The 22,016-nt window shown below is 37.4% G+C and overlaps 1 protein-coding gene across 3 annotated transcripts in view; it reads left to right on the forward strand.

Annotated features, from left to right (window-relative positions):
* Positions 1–22,016, forward strand: part of col14a1a (collagen, type XIV, alpha 1a) — a 128,783-nt gene that overhangs the window by 1,550 nt on the left and 105,217 nt on the right. For 2 of the 3 annotated variants that reach the window (XM_081388125.1, XM_081388123.1), the window contains exons 2-5: positions 141–262; positions 4,705–4,821; positions 10,910–11,053; positions 11,314–11,400. In XM_081388125.1, the coding sequence (XP_081244251.1) occupies positions 175–262; positions 4,705–4,821; positions 10,910–11,053; positions 11,314–11,400 (436 nt within the window). In that variant the 5' untranslated portion in view covers positions 141–174. The remainder of the gene's footprint in view (positions 1–140; positions 263–4,704; positions 4,822–10,909; positions 11,054–11,313; positions 11,401–22,016) is intronic. The other variant, XM_081388124.1, reaches the window with a different exon arrangement.

Below are 22,016 nucleotides of genomic sequence, written 5' to 3' on the forward strand. Positions count from 1 at the left end.
TCCATCAAAATTCAACAAAGTCTTTACTGTTCTTGACCCGCAGAGACACCCCTCCCTCCCCATGTGTTTCTGAAATCCCCTTGAGGCGGCACGGCTTCGGTGAATTCCTCCACTCACTCTCTGTTTCTCTCCCTCCTTAGGTTCAGGGCAAGCATCACTCACACAGCTATAAGGATGCAGGTTTTGGGATCAAGGATTAAGCTGTGGTGTCCGCTTATCTCGCTGGCACTGATTCAGTTTTTCACCCCTGTTTCGGCTCAAGGTAATTGCTGTCTTCATGGTTCTGAATTGGCAGTTTGCTCTGGTGCGTCGGCTTTTGTGTCGTGTGAAATATGAGATGTTGTCCTAATCATTCGATGTATAATATATTTGAAGGCAAATGGTTACATTGACTGTGATTTGAACAATAGGAAACTTTGACCCTTCATGCACCATCACATCTCCTAAGAGGACTCATTTCAGTGTAATGCCTCTCAGTAAGAAAGTAAAAAAGGGCTAAAGTGAGTCTTGAAGGTTTTAGATGGGATAGAGATGTGGAAAAGCATTTAGTCTAACATCACATGGGACCACAATGATAATATCCCTCTAGGCAGCTTAAAGGCTTAATTGGTTGCTCTGTTTGGAAGGAGTTTCACATTCCTCCCAGACCCTGGAGTGAAAGGTGGAGCTTGGATCATCATCTGGAGTGGAAGATCAAGTTCTGATTACGCTCTGATTTTTTGTTTTCACTCCTTATTCCAGAGCAGCTCTTGTGTAATGGGCAGGTGTAGCCGTTCTTTTCATCCCTAAAATCACTGAAAGCTTATGGTGTGATTATAAATAGTTCTGTGGTGCATCTGAACAGGGAAAAAACAAACCAAAGACTTTTAGTTAAAGGAATATTCTAGGTTCAATACCATTTAATAATCAACCGCACTTGTGGCATAATGTTGACCACATATAATTATCATATAATGTTGATTGAAAAAATCTTGGTTGCAATGAGGCATTTACTAAAGAAGTGAATGGGACCAATCCATAAATGTAAAAAAAAAAAAAAAAAAACAATTGCTGCGTCTGAAATCACATACTGTCTTAGTTGGTACATTTGGTGAAGAACTTACTTTGTGACTGTTAAGAAAGTATGTTATATTTCTAAATAATATGAATAAAATCTGGACATATTACATCCGCCATATTGGCTCGCTTTGTCATGTGACCTACAGTGTCAGTTGCATTACTTCACTACCATTCACAACTCCCTCTCCCATGGCTTTGTGGGATAGTAAAGTGTCCATTGAATGCACACTCCATAATATCGGCATAAGGAGTTGGTCATTCAGGTACTTTTCACTAACTGTTTTTCGATTACCATGAATTTGTTCGTACTAGGTTTTGTTATTCAGATAATATATAATATTTGTATGCAGCAAATATTTCAATAGTATAGCTACAACAACTTGCCTATACTTATGCATACCTATACATGCAATTCACTGCAGTTGACTTTTTTTTCATGTGGTTCCTTTACAATATGACCTTAAAACACTTAACACAGTGCAGGATTTGTAAACTAAAACATTTCGACATTTGCATCACATAACCAACTCCATATGTATTGCTGTTCTGACATAGTAAACTTGCTTGGTAGCTCACCTGGTACAGCAAATAGATTTGATCTCACGTTTGGTTTATTCGTTAGGTTTAGGGTAGTCTTGTGTAGCCAGACCTTCAGAATGACAGCAGAAGCTTTCATTGGCCAAGGACCACCCAGAGGCCTTCTGACTGACATGTAAAGCAACCAATCACAGTTTGTTTTGTGAACTAGTCTGTGAACTTTATATCACATACGTTTGGAAATCCAGTGTTTAGTTGACTCATTGTCACGGTTGTAAACACCATGGCTTTCTTCTTCCATGATGCCATCATGACGGCTTTGTTTCCAGGTGGACAGTTAAAGAACGCGATACACACGTCTCCCGGAAGTCCTGTTGAATTCAACCAATCAGTTTTGTGTTCCATATGTAACAGACATTCAGCCAATGGGATGTGGGCACAACGTCTGAGACTAGGTTTAGGGTAGAATTTATTATAGGTGGTGCATTATTATCAAACGCAATAAAGCATTAACCCTTTAGTGCCCCTCACTGAACATTTAATTCCAAAACATCGGTTATACGAACAACTAATGTAAATAATAGTTGCCATATATTTTTTGTGCTAATGAACACTATGCCACAAATGAGTTTAACTTAGCTTTTTGAACCTGCCATATTCCTTTAACCTGACACAGATGTATAGAAATCATTATCTCGTGTTTGTGGGTACTCGAAGCGTTGGAGTGAAAATGCTTGCAATTGCTGACAATGCCCTGCTGAGAATGAATGGGCAGAAGCAGACAGTATTACAAAGCAGTTTGAAGCGCTATGATGAGACATTATGAAAATGTTTTGGAAGGGTCTTAATTGCGAAGAAGTGGAAAAATGAAACAAAAGAACTGAAGGTCAAACCTAAACAGGCTGTCTGAAATCCTGTCAAAACTCTCCAGCAGTCAAACGCACAAAAAACAACAACATAAAAAAAAAAAAAACAGTTTTAAAGTAATTGTTGTTTGGATTTACAGGGGCAGTACATCTCAGTACAAAACCTTTAATTAAGCAGATTGTAATGTAGTTTTGCACATTGAGAGATGGGAAATGAAGTTTCCCTGATTTTCATTTGGCCATAAATAATTCCTGCTGCTAAGAACTGTGGAAATGTACATCACATCCAGCAGACTTAGACGATTGTAAACTGCAGAATGTTTTTGACTGCTCCCGCTAAGTAAAGTAGGCATTAATATTTTAATTCCCTCAACAGCGTTTTTAGAATTTGTTCAAAACAAGTGCGGAGCCCTCTGACAGGTGAGGAATTGGAAGCATGATGATAAAAGGACATTTGTGGATTTCAGAGTAAGAAGTATGTGAGTGTCTCAAAAAGGATGAAAGATAACCACATCAAAGGATTTGTGGGAGCTCTTTTCTAATGTACAGACAGATACAGGACCTCCTGCTCGTATTTCCCTCGTTTCAAGTTACAAGTCAGCACTTGTCACCCTTAAACTACCATGGCCATTGTTCTGTTCCTCCCCCTCAATCTCTACAGGATTCTGTTTGGCACAGAACCTTTAATCACCAAAAGCCATGAGACGTGGATACCTGGGTTTGCTAAGACAGTTTTCCAAGGAATATTCGATGAAACTGTCATGATACTGCTTCCAGAAATGGTTTTTTTTTTTTTTCTATGTTCTTCTTTATTATCCATGGCTCATGAGCAGAGTTTTAGCATCTCAACATTGTTGGATTTACTTTCCGAATTGTATCCCGCATACATTGATCTCTGTCATGGTGTGCAGTACTGAGCTGGCACAACACGCTTTCCCCCTCTATATTCGTACTACCAGGGTGGTTACTTTATGCGTTCATGATCCGTCGTGAAAATGTTCCAGATTCTCTAGATGGCTGGATGTACAGTATATCAGAACTCATTTCATCCCACTCACATGAATCACTAAGAATTATTACTGAAACTTTCCATGACACTGACACCTTGGTGTCCCATGACTTTTTTAAAGCACATGTAGTACCATTTTTAGAATAACAATATTTCTAAAAATTTACAAACAATTTTTTTTCCTTTATTGGAAATATAAGTTTATCAATAACAAACATTTGGTCCCAAACCAGATGAGTTGCGGCTTCATTTAGGCTTAACTTTCAAACCAATTACTTGCAACCCAGTTTCCCACTTTAGAAAGATAGAGACATTGAAATGTGTTTCTATACATGCTGATTGATGGAAATGAGTCGTAATCCCCCAAAGACACATATTTGGACTGATTGGTGTGGGTGTCCATGAGAAGATGCTCACCACACAGGAAACCCAGCAGTGTTCCTTCCGTTCCTCAGGTTGGTGCGCCAAGATCAGTTTTATGTCTCCTCTCTGTCTCCTAAATGCCCTGTTTCCAATAGTATTGAACTCTGGGTTTCATTCTTAGATATTTTCGCCTTTTCTCTTTGTGCCAAGATGGTTTCTTCATATATAACTCGTGTAGCTCCTCCGTTTCTTTCTCTGGGCAGAACTGTTGCATGTGAAGTATATAAGAACAGAGAAACATTGATTTATCAATGTTTCATTACCTTACATGTGGGATGTGTGATGTTTGGGTGTGGTGATTTCTCATAGGGCTAACACACAGTTTACAACTGATTATGGGTCAGAGCTGATTTTGATGCTGTATAAAAATGTTTAGGATTTAATTATTAAAGAGGACCCCTAATCAGTTGTTTATGGCCATATAAACTGTAGTAATATGCTTTGCTGAACTGTTTAAGACTTGTCTTCCTCTTGAACCTAACTGGTATTTAGGATGCTACGCTTCTGACCTTTAAGTCACATTTTCTTTCAATAACCATCTTGTCATTTTTAATGAGTCAATAACTTTCCGTTCCTGATTTTATGTGTATTTTGTCAGATAAACAATAAAATAATAATATAAAGTCACCTTACATTTCCACAGATTGATGTAAACTTAAAAAATGGCAATTGCTAATGAGAATATGACTTGAAACATACCTTTAAATGCAACTAGAATTGAAACTCTCCTCTGAAAAAATATTTGAGTTTTTTATTTTTTTGTAATAATATGCACATTTTTAGTTTTTAATTCCATTTTTTCCTTTGCAGTTTCAGCCCCACGAAGACTTCGATTTAAACTTCTGAGTGAAGGCAAGCTACTTGTCTCATGGAAGGAACCAAAAGGAGAATATGATGGCTACAAATTTATATATAATAGTGAACCAGGTAAGAAGCAATGTGGTCAGTCAATATTAATGAATGTAGTGGTACTTTATTGTATACAAATGTTTGCTTTTAATGTGGATCTAAATCCAGTATTAACAAAACACAGTCTCTGTTTTAGTTCTTTTGAGCCACTCTTGTTTCTTTAAGTGCTTTCTTCACTTTCCTCTGTGAGCTTCAAAAGATGTATTTGTTAACCTTGCCAGATCTGACGGACTTTTTCTTTCTTCACATATTTGACAATAGTCCTTGTCTGGGGCTTTGATACAACTCCGGATAGCACATAAACAGCCAAGGTCACTCTTTTGCTTTATGTAGACCAGGTGCACTAGCCATCAGTTCTGCAAACTTGCCCCTTTGTTAAACTCTCACAACCCCCTTTTCTTGGGCAACAATGAACCATGTCTAAACTCGTTGTTTCTTAGAGCACATTCCAGAACTCTGTGTATATTAGGCCTAATTCCATAGATATTCATCAGCCAGTTAGGCATTCCCAACAGATGGGAAAAGCACTCTTTTCAATTATAGCAGCTCATTTGCCGCGTTTCTATGTGCGAAATGGCACTAATGGGCATGGCAGTTCTTTCTATAGGACAGAATTGAGATGGAAGTGATGGAACAAGGCCGAATGAGGACAGGTGATAGTTTGCATTAGAGCGAGTCAATGCTGCTCTGTTGTGATTGAGATGAGGAATGTCTGGCTACAGCATCTGGTCAAAATCTAGGCGGTCAGATGGAGGTTTCTGTTAGATCCAGCTGCTTTTTACGGTATCTGATGTCCCACAACAACATTGGCAACTTGTAGCAGGGCTCCATACCAAATAAATAGCAAGGGTGCCTTTTTATCAATATCATTTCACATATCACTCTCTCTTAAAAAGTGTCTGATTCACTGCAACTGAATATAAGCTATCTATACTTGTGTGGTTTAGTATTAATTTGCTTCAACTTGATGCTGTCCTTCTAGGGGACTATTGTTTTTTTAATATTAAGTTATATTTATATAATGTTGTCTTGTAAGAATAATTCTGCTTGTTTGGGAAAATGTTGAGTTAATTATGCTTCCCAAAGAAAGTTAAAAATGTTAAACAATAATACCAATGTTTAAATGTTTTTTTTTTTTTTAAGAATACTATTATTAGTTTAATCTAGAAAACAAATAATTTATAACTTTTTTGAGAGTGCATTTTTATTTATACGTTGCCATACAGTATTAACAACCAGTCAGAAAATAGACTGATTTCACAAACTAAAAGTATAAATATCACAGTAGGTTCCTGGTTCATTTTGAATCAGATAACCACAATTTGATTTCACCAAAGAATCTGTGAACTTTGAGCAATTCGCTTACTAAGTCTGATTCAAACCGCTTACTAACAAGGCTGTTTCATGAATCCTTTTGATAGACTTATCAAAAGAACCGGTTCATAAGAATCATTTTATGCCAATTGGACATCTCAGCTCATGCTCTGCTCATGCAGGAAACACTAGGGCTGTGTCTGAAATCGCCCCCATACCCTTAAATAGGGCACAATTTGAGGGGACAGCCGTTTGTGGTGGTGTACGAAACCATAGTGGACGTTATTGAGTGCACTCATTCAATCCCACAATGCACCGCAATAACGAGTGTACAACTGATGTACACTCAACAGCTAGATAATACCCATAATGCACTATGAGGCGTGCGCCAAGTGAATTCCCGCGTCTGACCAGAAGATGGCACCTGCAGCTGAATCATCCATCCATCCATTTTCCAAACCGTTGGTCCAATGTGGCAACAGCATAATATCATACAGGTAGTTTCCATAAGTTCAAGATAAATCTTTTCATTTCTATTGGAGCTGTCAGTTTGCTAAGTTTCAAATGATTAAATGCAGCCATATCACCCTGTAGCCCACTGAAGCTAAGCAGGGTTGAGCCTGGTCAGTACCTGGATGGGAGACCTCCTGGGAAAACTAGGTTGCTGCTGGAAGAGGTGTTAGTGAGGCCATAGGGGTGCTCAGCCTGTGGTCTGTGTGGGTCCTAATGCCCCACTATAGTGAGGACTCTATACTGTAACAAGCAACATCCTTCAGGATGAGATGTTAAACCGAGGTCCTGACTCTCTGTGGTCATTAAAAAATCCCATGGCACTTCTCGTAAAAGAGTAGGGGTGTAACCCTGATGTCCTGGCCAAATTCCCTCCATTTGGCCCTTGCCAATCATGGCCTCCTAATAATCCCCATCCACTGAATTGGCTGTATCACTCTCTCTCCTCTCCACCTATAGCTGGTGTGTGGTGAGCGCACTGGTGCCTTTGCACTGTGGCTGCCGTCGCATCATCCAAGATGATGCGATTAGAGAGCAGACAACTCTTTATGCTTTCGAATCGCTCTCGCGGTACTTTGATGTCATACACTATTCGGATTGAGCTGCGCCAATTCAAGTCGAACATACCTACTGACAGGTACTCTAGTTAGATATAAAAAAATGCATTTGGATGCACACAAAGGTATGTTTTGGCCCAGGACATATACGGTACTTTCTCTTATAAATGTCCTGGCTTTAGAAGGTATCAGTTTTTCCTGAGCACTAACAAAAACTGAATAAATAAAGTAACAAAACAACGTTTTTGGATTGGTAGCAGCTTTGGCCAATTATGAAAACAGAATATTTTGTATTGGGAAGCACAAATTGATTTCTATCTGTTTTTAGAGGTAAGACAGTTTTTCCCTCAAGAGTTCTTTGCTCCACTCTCTTTAAAAATCAAAGCAGGAAGTGAGACGTTTGCTTGTGACAAAGTGATTCTATCCTTTGGTCTCGTTTAAACAAATGAGAATTGGAGTTCTTTGATGTTGTCGTAAGAACCAGTGACAGTTTTCTGTCTGCAGCAATCTTCTTTTACTTTCCTATGAAGCGTGAAGTGCAAAGTCATCAGCAAACTGTGGCTCTCCAGTTCTGACTCCCTTTGCTCTGAGTCTAACCCCAATCATGCTCCCACTGCTGCTGAATAAGCAACTTTCGCTCCCCTTCTATTGATCTCTCGGTAAGCCACGAGGATTTTAATCAGGATCATTGGTCAGAGATCTGAATTGCAGGGGCAGGCTTCTTCATCACATTGAGGGACTGTGATACGAGTATGCTGTTCAGGCATGACTGATTAAAAGAAGCAATACATTTTGCCTGCACTTCTAGTTCATCACTATGTTTTTGGACTATTTTAAATCATTCAGCCCCTTAAAGGGATACTCCACACAAAAATAAAAAAAATCTCTCATTTACTCATCCTAATGCTGTCCCAGATGTATATGGCTTCATTCTGTGGAACGCAAATTGAAATTTTTAGAAAAATAACCCGTCTTTATGCAATATATAATCCATATATTGCAACAATGGATGGAACCCTCAAAGTTGAAGCTTCACCAGACATGCAGTCAGTGAGAGCTCTCATTGTCTTGTTTTGTTTGAGCACATGGATTGTGGTTGTGTTCATTGGCCATGTGCTCTTGTTTTTTGCCATGTTTGTTTCTATGTGCCATGTGCTCTCCTGTCTATTGTCTTAACCCCGCTCATTATTGGATCATTTGCCTCACCTGCTCTCTCTCTTTACCCTCATTGTTTGCTGCCCTATTTATTCTCCTTGTATTTGCAGTCCTGTGGCAGTTTGTCATCGTATGTGCCCTTTATGTTCCATCCCTGCTGTATCAAGCCCTGTCTTGCCAGCCTTGCCATTTTATTTCCCTGCCCATGTTTTTGTTTAATTTTTTATTAATAAAGCCCATCAACTCTGCACAATTGAGTCCTCATCTCATGCCTCAACCCCAACCCTGACACATGAAGCGAAACCATAGTTGTGTGAGGAAGAATATTAATATTTTCAACTTTTTAAACCATCACTTCCAACTGTTTTACATACGTTCACTTGGCATAAACATCAGCATGTTGTGAAGCGTGAAGTAAGCATGTTCTAAAGTTCAGTGTTGGGTGTAATGCATTACTAAGTAATTAATTACTGTAATTTAATTACTTTTCCCTTGAAATGTAAAGTAAGGGATTACTCTTAATTTTTCTGTAATATACAGTTACTTCTGATGTAATTGCATTAATTACTCTATATAACAATTCTATATTAATAGTGGATTTAACCTAAACCTTTTACATCTAATCGTTAAAATGTATGTTTCTAATGTAACTTCCCTTCTCTGTAGTTCTCCCTTAAATACTTTGGGCAATTCAAGAATAATTTATGCAATTTGATATTATTTATGATGTGAAAGAATTAAAAGAGCAGTTATTCTTGTATTGTTCAACTGGTAAAGGTTGATAGGGGATTAAGAAAGTAATTAGTCTAGTAATAAGTTATCCAATACGTTTTAGAGAGAGTAATTATACTTTTATACTTAATCTAATTACAATGTTGAAGATGCAATTAGTAGCTAGTAATTGATTACTTTTTAGAGTCAAGCATGAACTCATGAATACACGTACATGGATGGCAGTTTGCCAGAAGCGATGGTTTAAAATATGAATATTTCTCTCACACACATAAGGTTTCGCTTCAGAAAACATTGATTTATCAACTAGGTTCGTATGGATTTCCTCCGTGTTCATCAACTTTTTGTCCATGTTCAATTCTTTTTCTAAAAATTTCAGTTTGTGTTCATCTGAAGCAGGATGAGGGTGAGCAAATGATGAGAGAATTTTCATTTTTTTGGGTGGAGTTAGTGAAAGTTGTTTTTTTCTTTTTTTCCTCGTTCACAAAATTACCCAAAGAAAACATTTCTTTGAAGTCATAATCCCAGATTTATCACCAGGCAGGAATGTCATGAAGCGAGAAAGATGAGTTTGTGGCCAAGACCTTTTTAGAACAGACCATTTGTCACTGTCAATACTGCAAACAAACTTCATGAAGTTGTTTGCTGTGCAATGACCATAAAGCTACCACCCACATATTGTATTTAGGTGATAACTTGGTATAAAAACTTTTCAGGCCAGTACTATTCCTCCTCTGGCTCGATTTGTGGAAGAGTAGAGCAAAGCTGTTTTGGACGGGTTGTTTATCAGGCTATTTTGGACATTATGTGCTTTTGCATCTGAAAACTTAGATCAGTTTGTTTTAGATGTCCGTGGTTGATATCATGGGATACTCAATTCATCAACAACTGTGAGTGTTTTTGAAATTGTTAATTGACCATCTATCCATGGACCAGTTTGCCAACCAGACCAGACTTTTCACCAAGAAAATACTCAGAACACACATTAATACAATACATTAAATAAATAAAAATAAAACATAAATAAATAGATTTTCCAATTGTCACAGAAATATGTAGTATTTAATTTACAAAAATGAATTTATAATAATGAATTGACAAATTCAGCATTTAAATTGCGTTTTCAGAAGGCATTTAACAATTGCTTTTCGCTATTATTTTGCAAGCAAGTATTTTTCTTTATCCATTTGTCAAGTTAAAAAAATGTAATTGGTCATGTAACATGTGGGAGCAACCAATGCACTTCCAACTAAATTTTATTTAAATTAATTTATTTTTTAATTACATTTCAAAAGTTAGGTTCAAAATGAGGACAACACTTTATTTTAGTATGTCTTTGTTACACATGTTGCCTGCACTTACTATAGTAATATCAGTATTTTATGCATAATTACAAGCAACTAACCCTTAAACAAACCCTACTACTTACCCTAATCCTATAGTAATTACATGTAGTTAATTAATATTACTCAGTACTTCATTATATAATTACACTGTGACAAGGACACCTTAAAATAAAGTGTAACCAAACTGAGTTATATATTATCTTCTTGTTATATTTTTATATTTATACTTTTTTTGGCAACTTTTTGGCAAAGTGATTTGTTAATTTATTATATTATTTTGTTCCCTCCAGAGTATTAATTATTATTAATAGCATTATCATTACAAGCATTATTCCTCTCTGACATTGCATCTAAACAAAACTGCTTGTGCTTGGCATTGACAGTCAGACATTAAAGAACTGGTTTTGATAGGTTTCTGATAGAAACAGGCATGCAAGACAGTGCATATTAACCATCCTCTTTCTGATTTCTCTGATTTGTTTCTGATGACAGGTGGGGAAACAAGCGAGTTGCAAATTGCAAGGGGAGAGAATAAAGCAATAATAAAGGATTTTAATCCCAGGAAGGAGTATGCAGTCAAGGTTATAGCTGTGAGTGGAAACCTGCACAGCCGAGCACTTCAGGGAAAATACACTGGTATGAAATACCTCGTTTCTTTGAAGCAATCCCACTGAAACAGATGGCAAGTGAAAATAATGTGTTTGATTGTAGCCTCCTTTGTGTTTTAAGACAGAATAAAAAAAGTGCCTTGACAATATCTGCTTCAGTTGTACATAGTGACACAGTCTATACAAAATATATAGGGCTACATGTTTACAATTAGTTGAAATTTTGTTATACATATACAATATTTGACACAGTATTTTGGACTTTAATCCCTCATGTGTCTTCAACAGAAGACCAGAGCAGTGATGGAGACACCACTCAACCTCAAAGACTGAAAGAAGCTGGACCTGTGGAAGAGGGCAATGAGATCTCAGGAGGTAGAGCCAATGTTTAACCTCTCAAGATGGAAATTTTACTGCTCAGATGTTGCTTTTTCATAGCTCAGGATCCTTAATGGAGTTCTCAGTGATTTTTCAAGTTTCAAGTTTGTTTCAGATGTTAAAAATCCTTTTTTCATACAGTAATAGACAATCTGTTCTCATGAGAAAATGTAACTATTTTATGAACTGGCGATTTCGAATGAAGATTGGGGTGTAAGCAGGTCGTATGAAAGCGCATGAATGAGGTCTTGCATACAGTATCTTATAAATTTGCATACAATTTATTGGAGAGCGTGTTGTTCAAATATTGAAATACTGTAGATAGCTCAGGTTAATTTCTCCCTAGTCTTGTGAGGATTTGTTGATATTGAAATCTCTGATTTTTGATGGCAAACTTTGGTATCTTGGGAAAGCTGAACACAGTTTGTGACGTTGTTGAAAGCATGTGAGGATCTTTTTCTGCAAGATGCAATACATGAAAATCGAGACAGCTGAGATGTTAAAATGATCTCTCTTGTTCTTATCTCTTCTGGGTCTCACTTTTTTCTTCCTTTTTTGTCACTTCTTTCTTTTATCTTTCACTTTTTAACATTGTAAGCTACATGAATTTCTCCATACGATCCTCTGAGACTTATTTTTGCTGTTTTTCCAGTGAGAGCTGCCCTACTGTCAAGATATTTCAGCCACGACTCTGTCAATGAAGTATAAGAACCCAAACTGGCTGAAGTTGCAGAGGGCACCTCTCTGTAGGTCCCATCTTTGCCGGTTTTAATATCCCTGGCATACTTGACAAAAAGAGCATGTACAGGAAGTCAAAGTCATTGATGATGTTCCTGTCTGAATTATTCCACTGGAGTCTCTCAGGGCCAGACCTTAGCCACAACTCAGTCAAATATCACAGCAATTTGTTACAATTCTGAGGGTATTATGTACACAAAAGTATTTTTGACCAAAATGAAATGTTCCAATGAAACCGAGAAGAATGAATGCGAGGGAAAGGTTACTGAGCTCATGGGTGACTGTGCACGAAATGTGTCTCCAGCCCATCTAAGCTAGCTTTTTGCTGGACTCAAAAGAGAGTTCAGCTTTGTTTAGCTGTGAACATTGATGTTCAGTGGGTGTAAAAACAGCCCAGGCTGATTGGAGGCTGAAATGTGCTCTTAAGTGAAGCATTTAACTTGGGTCCCTCTGTAGGACGGCAGCTTTTGTGCTACATGGTCGGTCGCGCATCTGTTGTTCTGAGTCTTTAATTTCGAGCCCCTCAGTGCGACTGCCAAATGGCAGAAGTTTGAAATTGGTATGGCTCACACAGACCTTAGCTGTCCCGTTTTCCTTTTCAGACTTCCGTCAGAGTGGGCAGGATTTGGCACATGGACTCCAAGTGGGTGGTTGAGCTCTGTTTCTGTTCAGTTTTGTTAAGACTGACTGCGCTTTGATTATGACTGAGCACTAATTTGATTCTCTGCTTAAGATCTCATTAGCGCTGAATAACAATGAGATAATATTTCAAACTAAGAACTTGATGATGGGAAGCACACACATGGGGGTTATCGCTGGTACGAGGCATATCCAGACAGATAGATGAAGTCCTGCTATCCGCGTATGTGTGCGCGCTGGTAGGTTGGGATGGTGGGCTATCACAAAATCAGACTCTCCTTTGATGTGCCATCCCTGGGAATCAGTCCAAGCAGACAGAATGAAAGGAAATGGTTATCTGAGAATCCGGGTACACCGGTGTGGGCTGTGAAACGGCACTTTGAGCTCAACAAAAAGGTCAAATTTTTATATCTCTCTTCTCTCCCAATCCTTTTATTCTCAAATGAGCGTTTCCAGAAGCAAATTGAAAGGTGTCATAAACACAAAGCTGTTGCCTTTTAATTTCTCACCAAGCGAATCTTTACGAGATGTCTGTAATTGTGATTCATGCTTAACATCTGTGGATATAAATGGGGAAAAGAAATAGCCAGTGGTGTAAACTCTGCAGTCAAATAAACAAACAAACACTCAAATGGCAAGCAGTAATACTTATGTATATATGGCTAGCATAAACATACCAGCTTTTCAACAAATCGGTTTCAGATGACTACTAGTTAATAAGCAGTACCCATTTTTATATATTAGAATGATTTCTGAAGGATCATATGGCTTTGACAGGAGCTATGATTCTGAAAACTCAGCTTTGCCATCATATGAATAAATTAAATATAAATTAAAATATAAAAGATTTGTGTTTTGTGAAAATTTTAAATTGTAATAATATTTTACAATATTACTGTTTTTACTGTATTTTTCATTAAATTAATAAATAAATAAAACCAAAAATCTTACCAACCCCAAATGGTATGGTGTTTATATTGATGCATCATGACTTCAAGTCATGAAATTTAGAAATTTTGATTTATCCCAGTGACTCAAATCTTTAGAATTTGTTCATTAAAAAGATTTGTTTACTTGAGTTGTTGAATGATTCTTTCTGCGGGTTTCATTGCAAGTAGGTGGCAACAAGTGAGCGTCTTATGTGCGTTATGAGTCATTGAATCATTCATTGACGACCAAAACTATGATTATGTATAACATAGACGGGCATTATGCAAAATGTATTTTCAAGTGACGTAGAACCATAACGCAATGGGATTCGAATTACAGACGACTCGCTTAGGTGGTTCAGAGTCGGTTCTTTCAGTGAGCGAATTCGGACAGCCGTTGAGCGTACATTGGCTGTACACTCGTTATTGCGGTGCATTGTGGGATTGAATGAGTGGTTTTGGACACCACTACAAATTTTTGGCTGTCCCCTCAAATAAGGCCCGGGGGCTATTTCGGATTCAGCCAATAACTTTATCGTACACTTTCGACTTTACAATTTTGCAGACCGTTTACATTCACAAACAGCTATATTACACACTGCATGTAAGGGAATATTTGAAAACCATAATAGGGGCACTTTAAAGATTCATTGGAAAACACTAGAAACATGCAGCAGTTATGTTTATTTAATGAGAAAGGTGTTCAGAATGCAACTTCCGCTGTCTGGGTGTGATAGTCTTTGTCCGGGCTTGCTGGAAAAGGTGGCTGGGGTCAGTGGTCACGTCTGTTTCAGACAAAGCTCCCTTCTCCCACCTCCCCGTTAATAGTGTGGGAGGAGAAGCCTGATAATGGTCTTTTCTGACCTTTTTTTTGTCAAAGGGCAGGGCACTGGACTAAGATGAGAGGTCTGTTGTTTAGGAATTCAGTACCTGTAGCCACTGTAATCTAGAGAGAGATGATAGCACCCCTTGAGAGTACCCAAGGTGACTGTGCTTTGCTTCACCTCAGATTACCTTTTTTCTAATGAAAATCGGCCTCACCTGATGGTATTTTCAATGTGAGATTTTTCGCAGAGGGAGGTGCTTTTAATAAAGGATCGTTGATGTAGAACATTATTCTTGGATGTGCTGTATAAGGTGCAGAGATGGCTGTCCTTTAAAGCGCTCCGCTACCCTGCATTAGGGTGTGCGACGCACTGGGAATGCTAATAATGTCTATTTTGGCTCCGGTCTCAGGTGGCAGGCTGCTGAGGTTAGCAGTGATAAGGGCGACTCTGTGGATCTTCCTCACAAGGAGGAAGGAGCTCCAGGACTTTCTCTGAAGGAGACTTTCGGAGTGTGACATCTTATCTGACCCAGCGGCCCAATGGTGGAGGGAGCCGATAGGCAGAGCGCGTGGCAACCGCAGCGGCATCAAATCGCAGATAGACCACTTTTTGGTGTGTCAGCTGAACTATGTCTTAAAATGTTCTGCTCAGTGTTGTGCAATTCACATCTGTCTGGTAGCGCTTTCATGAATACTTTTATATGACTACAGCACATTCAAATGACAAATAAGTATATGCCATACCAAATTATTTAAATGTTAATCACGGATTTATGCATTCTTCAGGGAGGCTTTCAAACACGCACAACTTCATTTACACCAGTAGGATGTTTCTGGATCAATATCTGTTGTTGTTGCTATGATTAGCCTGCCCTATCTTAAACATAGGCAATGATCAGTTGTTAATCAGGCAATCAAAGAATATTGATCAAGAAAGCTTTCAGGCATGGTCACAGTTATTTCAACAGTACTGGTAGTACAGAAAAGCAACAGCAAAAAATATTCATAATTCAATCAATAAGGGCCTGATGTCCCTTCAGTGATTTGTAATTACTTGTTTTTAATAAGTAATGTTATTGAGAACTTTCACTGGTTCCATTTAATTCCGGTTCTGATACCTCTTAATGGTCCACTTAATGATTGTTTAAATTATTTTTATATTTTGAAGAAAAAAAGCCAGCATTTTGATAATATTTATGTTTTACATAATTATCAGGGAAAAATATTAAATATCAATACTAAACAGAAAGAAAATCGTTTTTTTTTTCTGTTGTGAGACGAACGTGAAAGCTGTTAATTAGTTAGACGCCGTTAGTGCTGGGTTGGTATGTGTGTGTGTGTGTGTGTGTGTGTGTGTGTGTGTGTGTGTGTGTGTGTGTGTGTGTGATAAATGAGTGAATAAATGAGAACCATTGATTTAGACTACACTGGTCATGCTCTATGTTTTTTTATTTACTAAAAATAACCTACTCAAAAATGGTAATTTGTTTAAGAATCTTGTAAGGTTTTGATTTACTAAAAGAACATATTCAAAATAGTCATTAGTTTGGGAATCAGATTGCACTGATTGTATGGTATGTTTTTGTTTAATTAAAAATAAACTACTCAAAAGTGTCATTAGATGGGTAATCGTAGACTAGACTGAATCATGTAAGAATCTGTATGGTTCTGATTCACTGAAATAATAGATTCAAAAGAGTCATTCGTTTGGAAATCAGACTACGCTGGTCATGCTGTATGGTTTTGAGTCACTAAAAGATCAAAAAGGGTAATCCGTTCGCGAATCTGACTTGATTGATGTATGTTTCGCGCTGTATACATTCAGTAGTTTCTACTGAATACTAGTACAAGAAAGATTATCCGACTATTTTACCAAGTCTTTAAAATTCCAGGCTGATCTCTTGTTCTGCAGCTGTTCCCTCTTATTCTTGTGCTGATCAAGTGAGCGTATGTGGAATCTGTTTTGTGATTAATTTGTAGTAGCACTGGTGTAATCACATCAGCCATATTGCAAGAGAGAGCACCAATCTTTGTCGTGCCAGATGCGAAACCAAAGGCCATTACAGGTGCTTAGCATCACACAGCTGCCCGCCTGGCCTTTTGCCCACACTAAGCAAACAAACTCTAGATGGGCCAGCTGTTTATTAAGGCCTGATTGAATTTTTCATTACAACTACAGTACTAGATCAGGAAGTCCACAAAAGACCTGTTATAGCCATTAGGCAGAATCAGCATGAGTAAGGGATACACCGCTGTTGAATTCATTTCAATAGTGCTGTTTCGGTCATGGCCGTCTAGGGACCAGGGGTTTGAATTAAAATAAAGCTGTTAAGAGATTTGTTTCCTCTCTCATCTGGTCCCTCGTCTGCGATAGAAATACTTTTCTTTGAGCTCGGAACATAAAAGACAGATCAATGTCCAGTCCCACAGCGAATTTTGCTTTCTATAACCCTTTGTTTGTTTATTACTCTGTTACCGTACTCTCAAAAAAACGTTGTGCATTTGAATTGCGTATTTAAAATTCCATCCTTTTGAATTGTTACATTTTTAACATAAACTTATACATAAAATGTCATTCATACATAAAATGGGTTGAAACTGATAAGATTTATCTAATAATAAATATAATATAATATAGTATACAATAACCATGTTTGTATATTTTCATTTATGTATGCCTGACAAATATGCAACACATTATTAGTTTGTTTAATCTAAAACTGTAATCCAAATGGATGGACATTTTATGTGCAATTCATACCTAAATCTTATATTTAGGCCTGAAAATATCTTTTTTTGTTACTATAGGTGTTCCAACAGGAAGTAAGGGTAAATTATAACCCCAATACATGAGACTATTGCAGTGGGACACCCTGGTTCATGCCTGATTTAATATCCCTTCCTGTAATTAAGAGAGAGGGCAGCTCAGGGCCAGCGAGGCTCTGATGTAATCATCAAGAGTTGGTATAATGCCTGGAGAGCCGTATATTTAATCTGTGTGTGTGTGTGTGTGTGTGTGTGTGTGTGTGTGTGTGTGTGTGTGTGTGCGAATGAGCTTTTGCCGGGGTCTCAGCTGCAAACTTTCAATGAACAAGAGTTGCCGTTTATAGTGGACATTTCACATTGTCCATGTTTCTCTGCTTCAAACACGCAGTGAGAATATGTAGAGCAGATCCGACGGCTGTAACATTGTGAACGGTACATGACTGTGTCATTCTGATGATGAGGTTACTGATGTGAGAATATATTGCGTAGGACAGATCTTTTTTTATTTGATCTTACCAAATCTGTCACATATGACACTTGCAAAAAGCCTGTGGTAATGCGCTGCAAAAATATACACATTTGAATCAGTATTTTTGTCTTATTTTCCAGTTAAAGTACCTAAACATATTTTAACAATACCAATTTACTTAAGAACATTTCATAAGATATTACAAGATTTTTTTAGATAATATTTATTGAATTAAGTTTACTTTTCCTACCCCGTTAGCTTATTTTATTTGTTTATTTCAGCTTAAATAAAAATAAAAAAATCTTAAACATTATCTGTATAAAATATATATATATATACTATATATATATTTATATATATATATATATATATATATATGGCGTATAAATTTTCAAAAGCCATTTCTTACGCCATTCAAAAGATTAAGTAACAAAAACAAGTTTGGGGTCAGTAAGATGTTTTTTGAAAGAAATGAATGTTTATTCAGCAGCAATGCATTAAATTGATCACAAATGTTAGTAAAGTAATATTCAAATATATGCTGTTCTTTTAAACTTTCTATTGATCAAAGATTCCTGAAAAAAGTGTCTTGGTTTACACAGAAATATTTAGCAGCACAACTGTTTTCACCATTAAGAATTATCTCTGAAGGATCATGCGACGGTATATATGCTGTGTAGTGTGTATATAAATACTGACTTTCTCTCTGTGTCCTCTGACCATCTCTGTCCTATTTTGTTTCCTCTTTTCTCTTTATGTTCTTTCATTTTGCTCATGTCATCTCTCACCTTGCATGTGACCTACAGGACGTCTGCTGCGCGCTAATACAAGTCTCTGCTCAGGTGTGTGATGGGTATTTACAGCGCTTTTCTCTGGTGTGGTAATAAAACCTCTGCCCCAGTACCTCCCACCAGGGGAATCAGTAATAATCCAGCGGGGCATAACTGTGAATATATGTGTGGAGCTTGTCCTCTGCACAAGCACCATTAAGCATCTGGGACTATGATGTGTTGGTCCCTCTCCATGAATTCATATGTCTTGGAGGAGAGTTTGGCAGCGATTCAGGGTCATTAAGATTTTAAATCTCGGATGAAATCTTCTTTAGGGAACAATACAACATTATAATGAAAAGACATTGTCTTGAAACACTGCAAAAATCACTTTCTTAATCAGCATTTTTGTCTTCCAGTAAAAATATGTAACCTTTAAAATGTATATATGAAGACTTCAGATGCAAAAGTAAGTGCTTCTTCTAAAATTAGCATTTTTTTTTTAAGCTTGTACGTTTAAGTTCAGTAATTTCACTTTAATGGCAATTAATAGGTCATTTTCATTGCCATTAGAGTGAAATAACTGAACATAAACATACAAGCTTGATAAAAATTATCATTCTGGAAGAAAATTTCAGATGGCACTTAGAGGCTTTTGCATCTGAACTCTTCATATACAGTATATAATTTATATTTAAAATAAAATTGTAATATTTGATGAAAAACTTAAAGGAAAATAAAAAATGTTACCTGAACAATAAGCAACTAAAAATAAACAATTGTAAGTTGAAGTAAAATAATTAGTAATAAATAAAAGAAATAAAAGTAAATTAAAGTTAAATAGAAAAAATGACAAAAGCACAAATAATTACTAAAATTGAAATCAATTAAAATGAAAACTGAAAATGTACAAATAGAATTTAATTCAAAATATAAATAAATACTATAATAATATATAAATAATATAAAAAAACACTGATTCTCTGAGATGTCCTAATATCTTATACAGTATTGCTTTGTGTGTAAATGTAATACTTTTTAAAGGATGTTTAAAGGATTTTTAGATATTCTATTGAAAAACAAGACAAAAAGAATTCAATTCAAATTAAGAAATTTATTTCTTTTTGCGGGATACTTTTTGTGGTCAGATTGAAGCTGATATGTGTACCTTTTCTAAGAGCACAAATTCTCATTAGATTTTAATAGATGTAGAAAATGGGGGCAACCCAACAACTGTCTGTTTAAAGCCGTGTTGGGCGGCTAATGGATGACTCAATAAGGAGTTCTCCTCAGACACCTCGCCCATATAAAGTGCCAGCGCTTGAGGCCTGAGGGAAGGCACAACTCGAGGGCAAACTGATATTTTCATAACATCTGTCAAACCTTTGAGAGGAAGCACGCTCGGCTTCTAAAATTTATCGCCACGTTAATCTCAGTGTTATCATTTATTTAGGTTCTGCCCTCCATCAGGATTTAGTTATGCCCCCGGTCATTTTTTCCAAGGACTGTTTTTTATGATGCACATGCATGGAGACCGAGATTTGGTGTTGTGTGCATGGGCTGGTTTGACTGGCGGTTGATGAACCACAGAGCTGGATAATAGTGGCTCTTGTGGGATAGCGATTCTCTGTCCTGCCCTTCACCCGCACATGAGAAGAAGGTCAGAGATCGGACTGAACTGAAGCTGATGTAGGGGGGATCTGAACATAAAAAGTAGTTCACTCATTACAGCAAAGGACACTAGGAGGGTGAGGTGGGCTTTTCTCGCTCTTTCTTTCTCATCCACATTATTTCCCTCTCTGGCACTAATTCCCTGTGCTCACATTTCAAAGTCTGGGACTAAAATGGTAAATGCCAAAGTGCAACATCTCTCAAAGCTGTTGCCACTTTTAGACTGCACCCTGTCTGGCCTATAGCTTAATGAAAATGAGTACTAATTAACCCCTATGAGGATCGCCTATATAATGACATCTGGGGAAGTGCTAGTTAAATTGATATCTCGGATGACTGCAACATGATGATGTAATGGGATACAAGTAATGGATGATGTACAATCAGACGGTCATTATCACAAAATGACCACCAACAGGTACATGAAGTGGATGATACTTTTATATCCTGTCCACCTTATTTAAAGCTGGAGTCCGTAGTTTTTCCTCTTTGTCGCCATCTCTGTTCGAAATCTACAATTGCAGTTATTCGCGGAATTATCAACTTTACGTGGGTTGTGCCTCGGCACGGCACAGCGCGGATGAATCCAGTGTTTTGAAGAGAATGTGCGGCTGTCAGTCACCGCGCCGGTGTGGATACTGTCATTCGGAAACACAGACTCTACTTTTAAGTAACATCCACATTTGTTCTGACCAACTAAATTAAAAAAAGCATTGCAGTAAATCGCGCTGATTAAATCTAACGATCGCTTATGTCTTACCTGTCCAGCAGAAAAAAAGTCTCTGCGTCCGTTTTGAACCGCTTCAAAACACGGAGTTTACGCCATCTTTCAAAAGCCCTTCCGATATTTATCCTTGTTTTCGCATGGGACCAGTTGCAGTCTCTTTTTTTCTCCGAAGTCTGAAGTCTTTTGCATTTTACAACGGGTGAATCTCCAGTTGTCACTGGTGATTGTCGTTTGAACCTTTCTGGATCCACCATCAAATTGATAAGTTTAATTATATCAAGTGCTGTGAGAAAAGGCTATAATTCTCCACCTCAAACATCCTCACACACAATATAGCCAACTAGCCGAGACTCCTTCTTTATGTGTACAGATGTGACGTAATGACACAAAAACAATAAGACATGCTTGAATTTCCCATGGAAATCCACCAGTACCACTGGAATTAAAAACATTATTACAAGCTTACCGTTTTGAATCAAGCTAAGGAAAGCAGATCGTTTTGAACACTGGCTGGTTATTTACTTGCTCAAAAATGTATTAATGCAGGGCTACTTACCAAATAAATAAATAAATAAATAAATAAATAAATACACAAGCAACATTGATTTGAAATTCTTTAAAGGTGCTCTAAGCGATCCCGGGAGTCGAAACTTCTTGTTGACATTCGAATTGTTGTCAAACAAAACGGAGGCTAGATAGACCCTCCCTCCTCCTCATCCCGTCTCCTCCCTCCTCCCCTCCCTTCCGGCATAAAGGAAAGTCAAAGTAGTCACAAACAAAGTTAAGTTTTACTGATACTTCATTCAATGTGTAATGTCGCCAAGTTAGATAAAGGGTTTTATATATTGCAGAACAGAATGCAGAAAAAGAGAAACACTGTCTTAAAATCGTTTCGCCACCTGAGATTATAACTAGCTCCCATACAAGGACGCAATAATAACAAGATAAGGTTAGCTTCACGTTTCCCAGTGAGCATAAACAACGGCGGCGTCGTAAACAAATTTAGTCAAAGTTGTTAATAGCCTATAAATGAACATTCAAATTCATAACAAATAGTGGATGAAAACAATCATTCACA

This window comes from Scardinius erythrophthalmus (assembly GCF_964197995.2).
Source record: "Scardinius erythrophthalmus genome assembly, chromosome: 16".
NCBI classification, from domain to species: Eukaryota; Metazoa; Chordata; class Actinopteri; order Cypriniformes; family Leuciscidae; genus Scardinius; species Scardinius erythrophthalmus.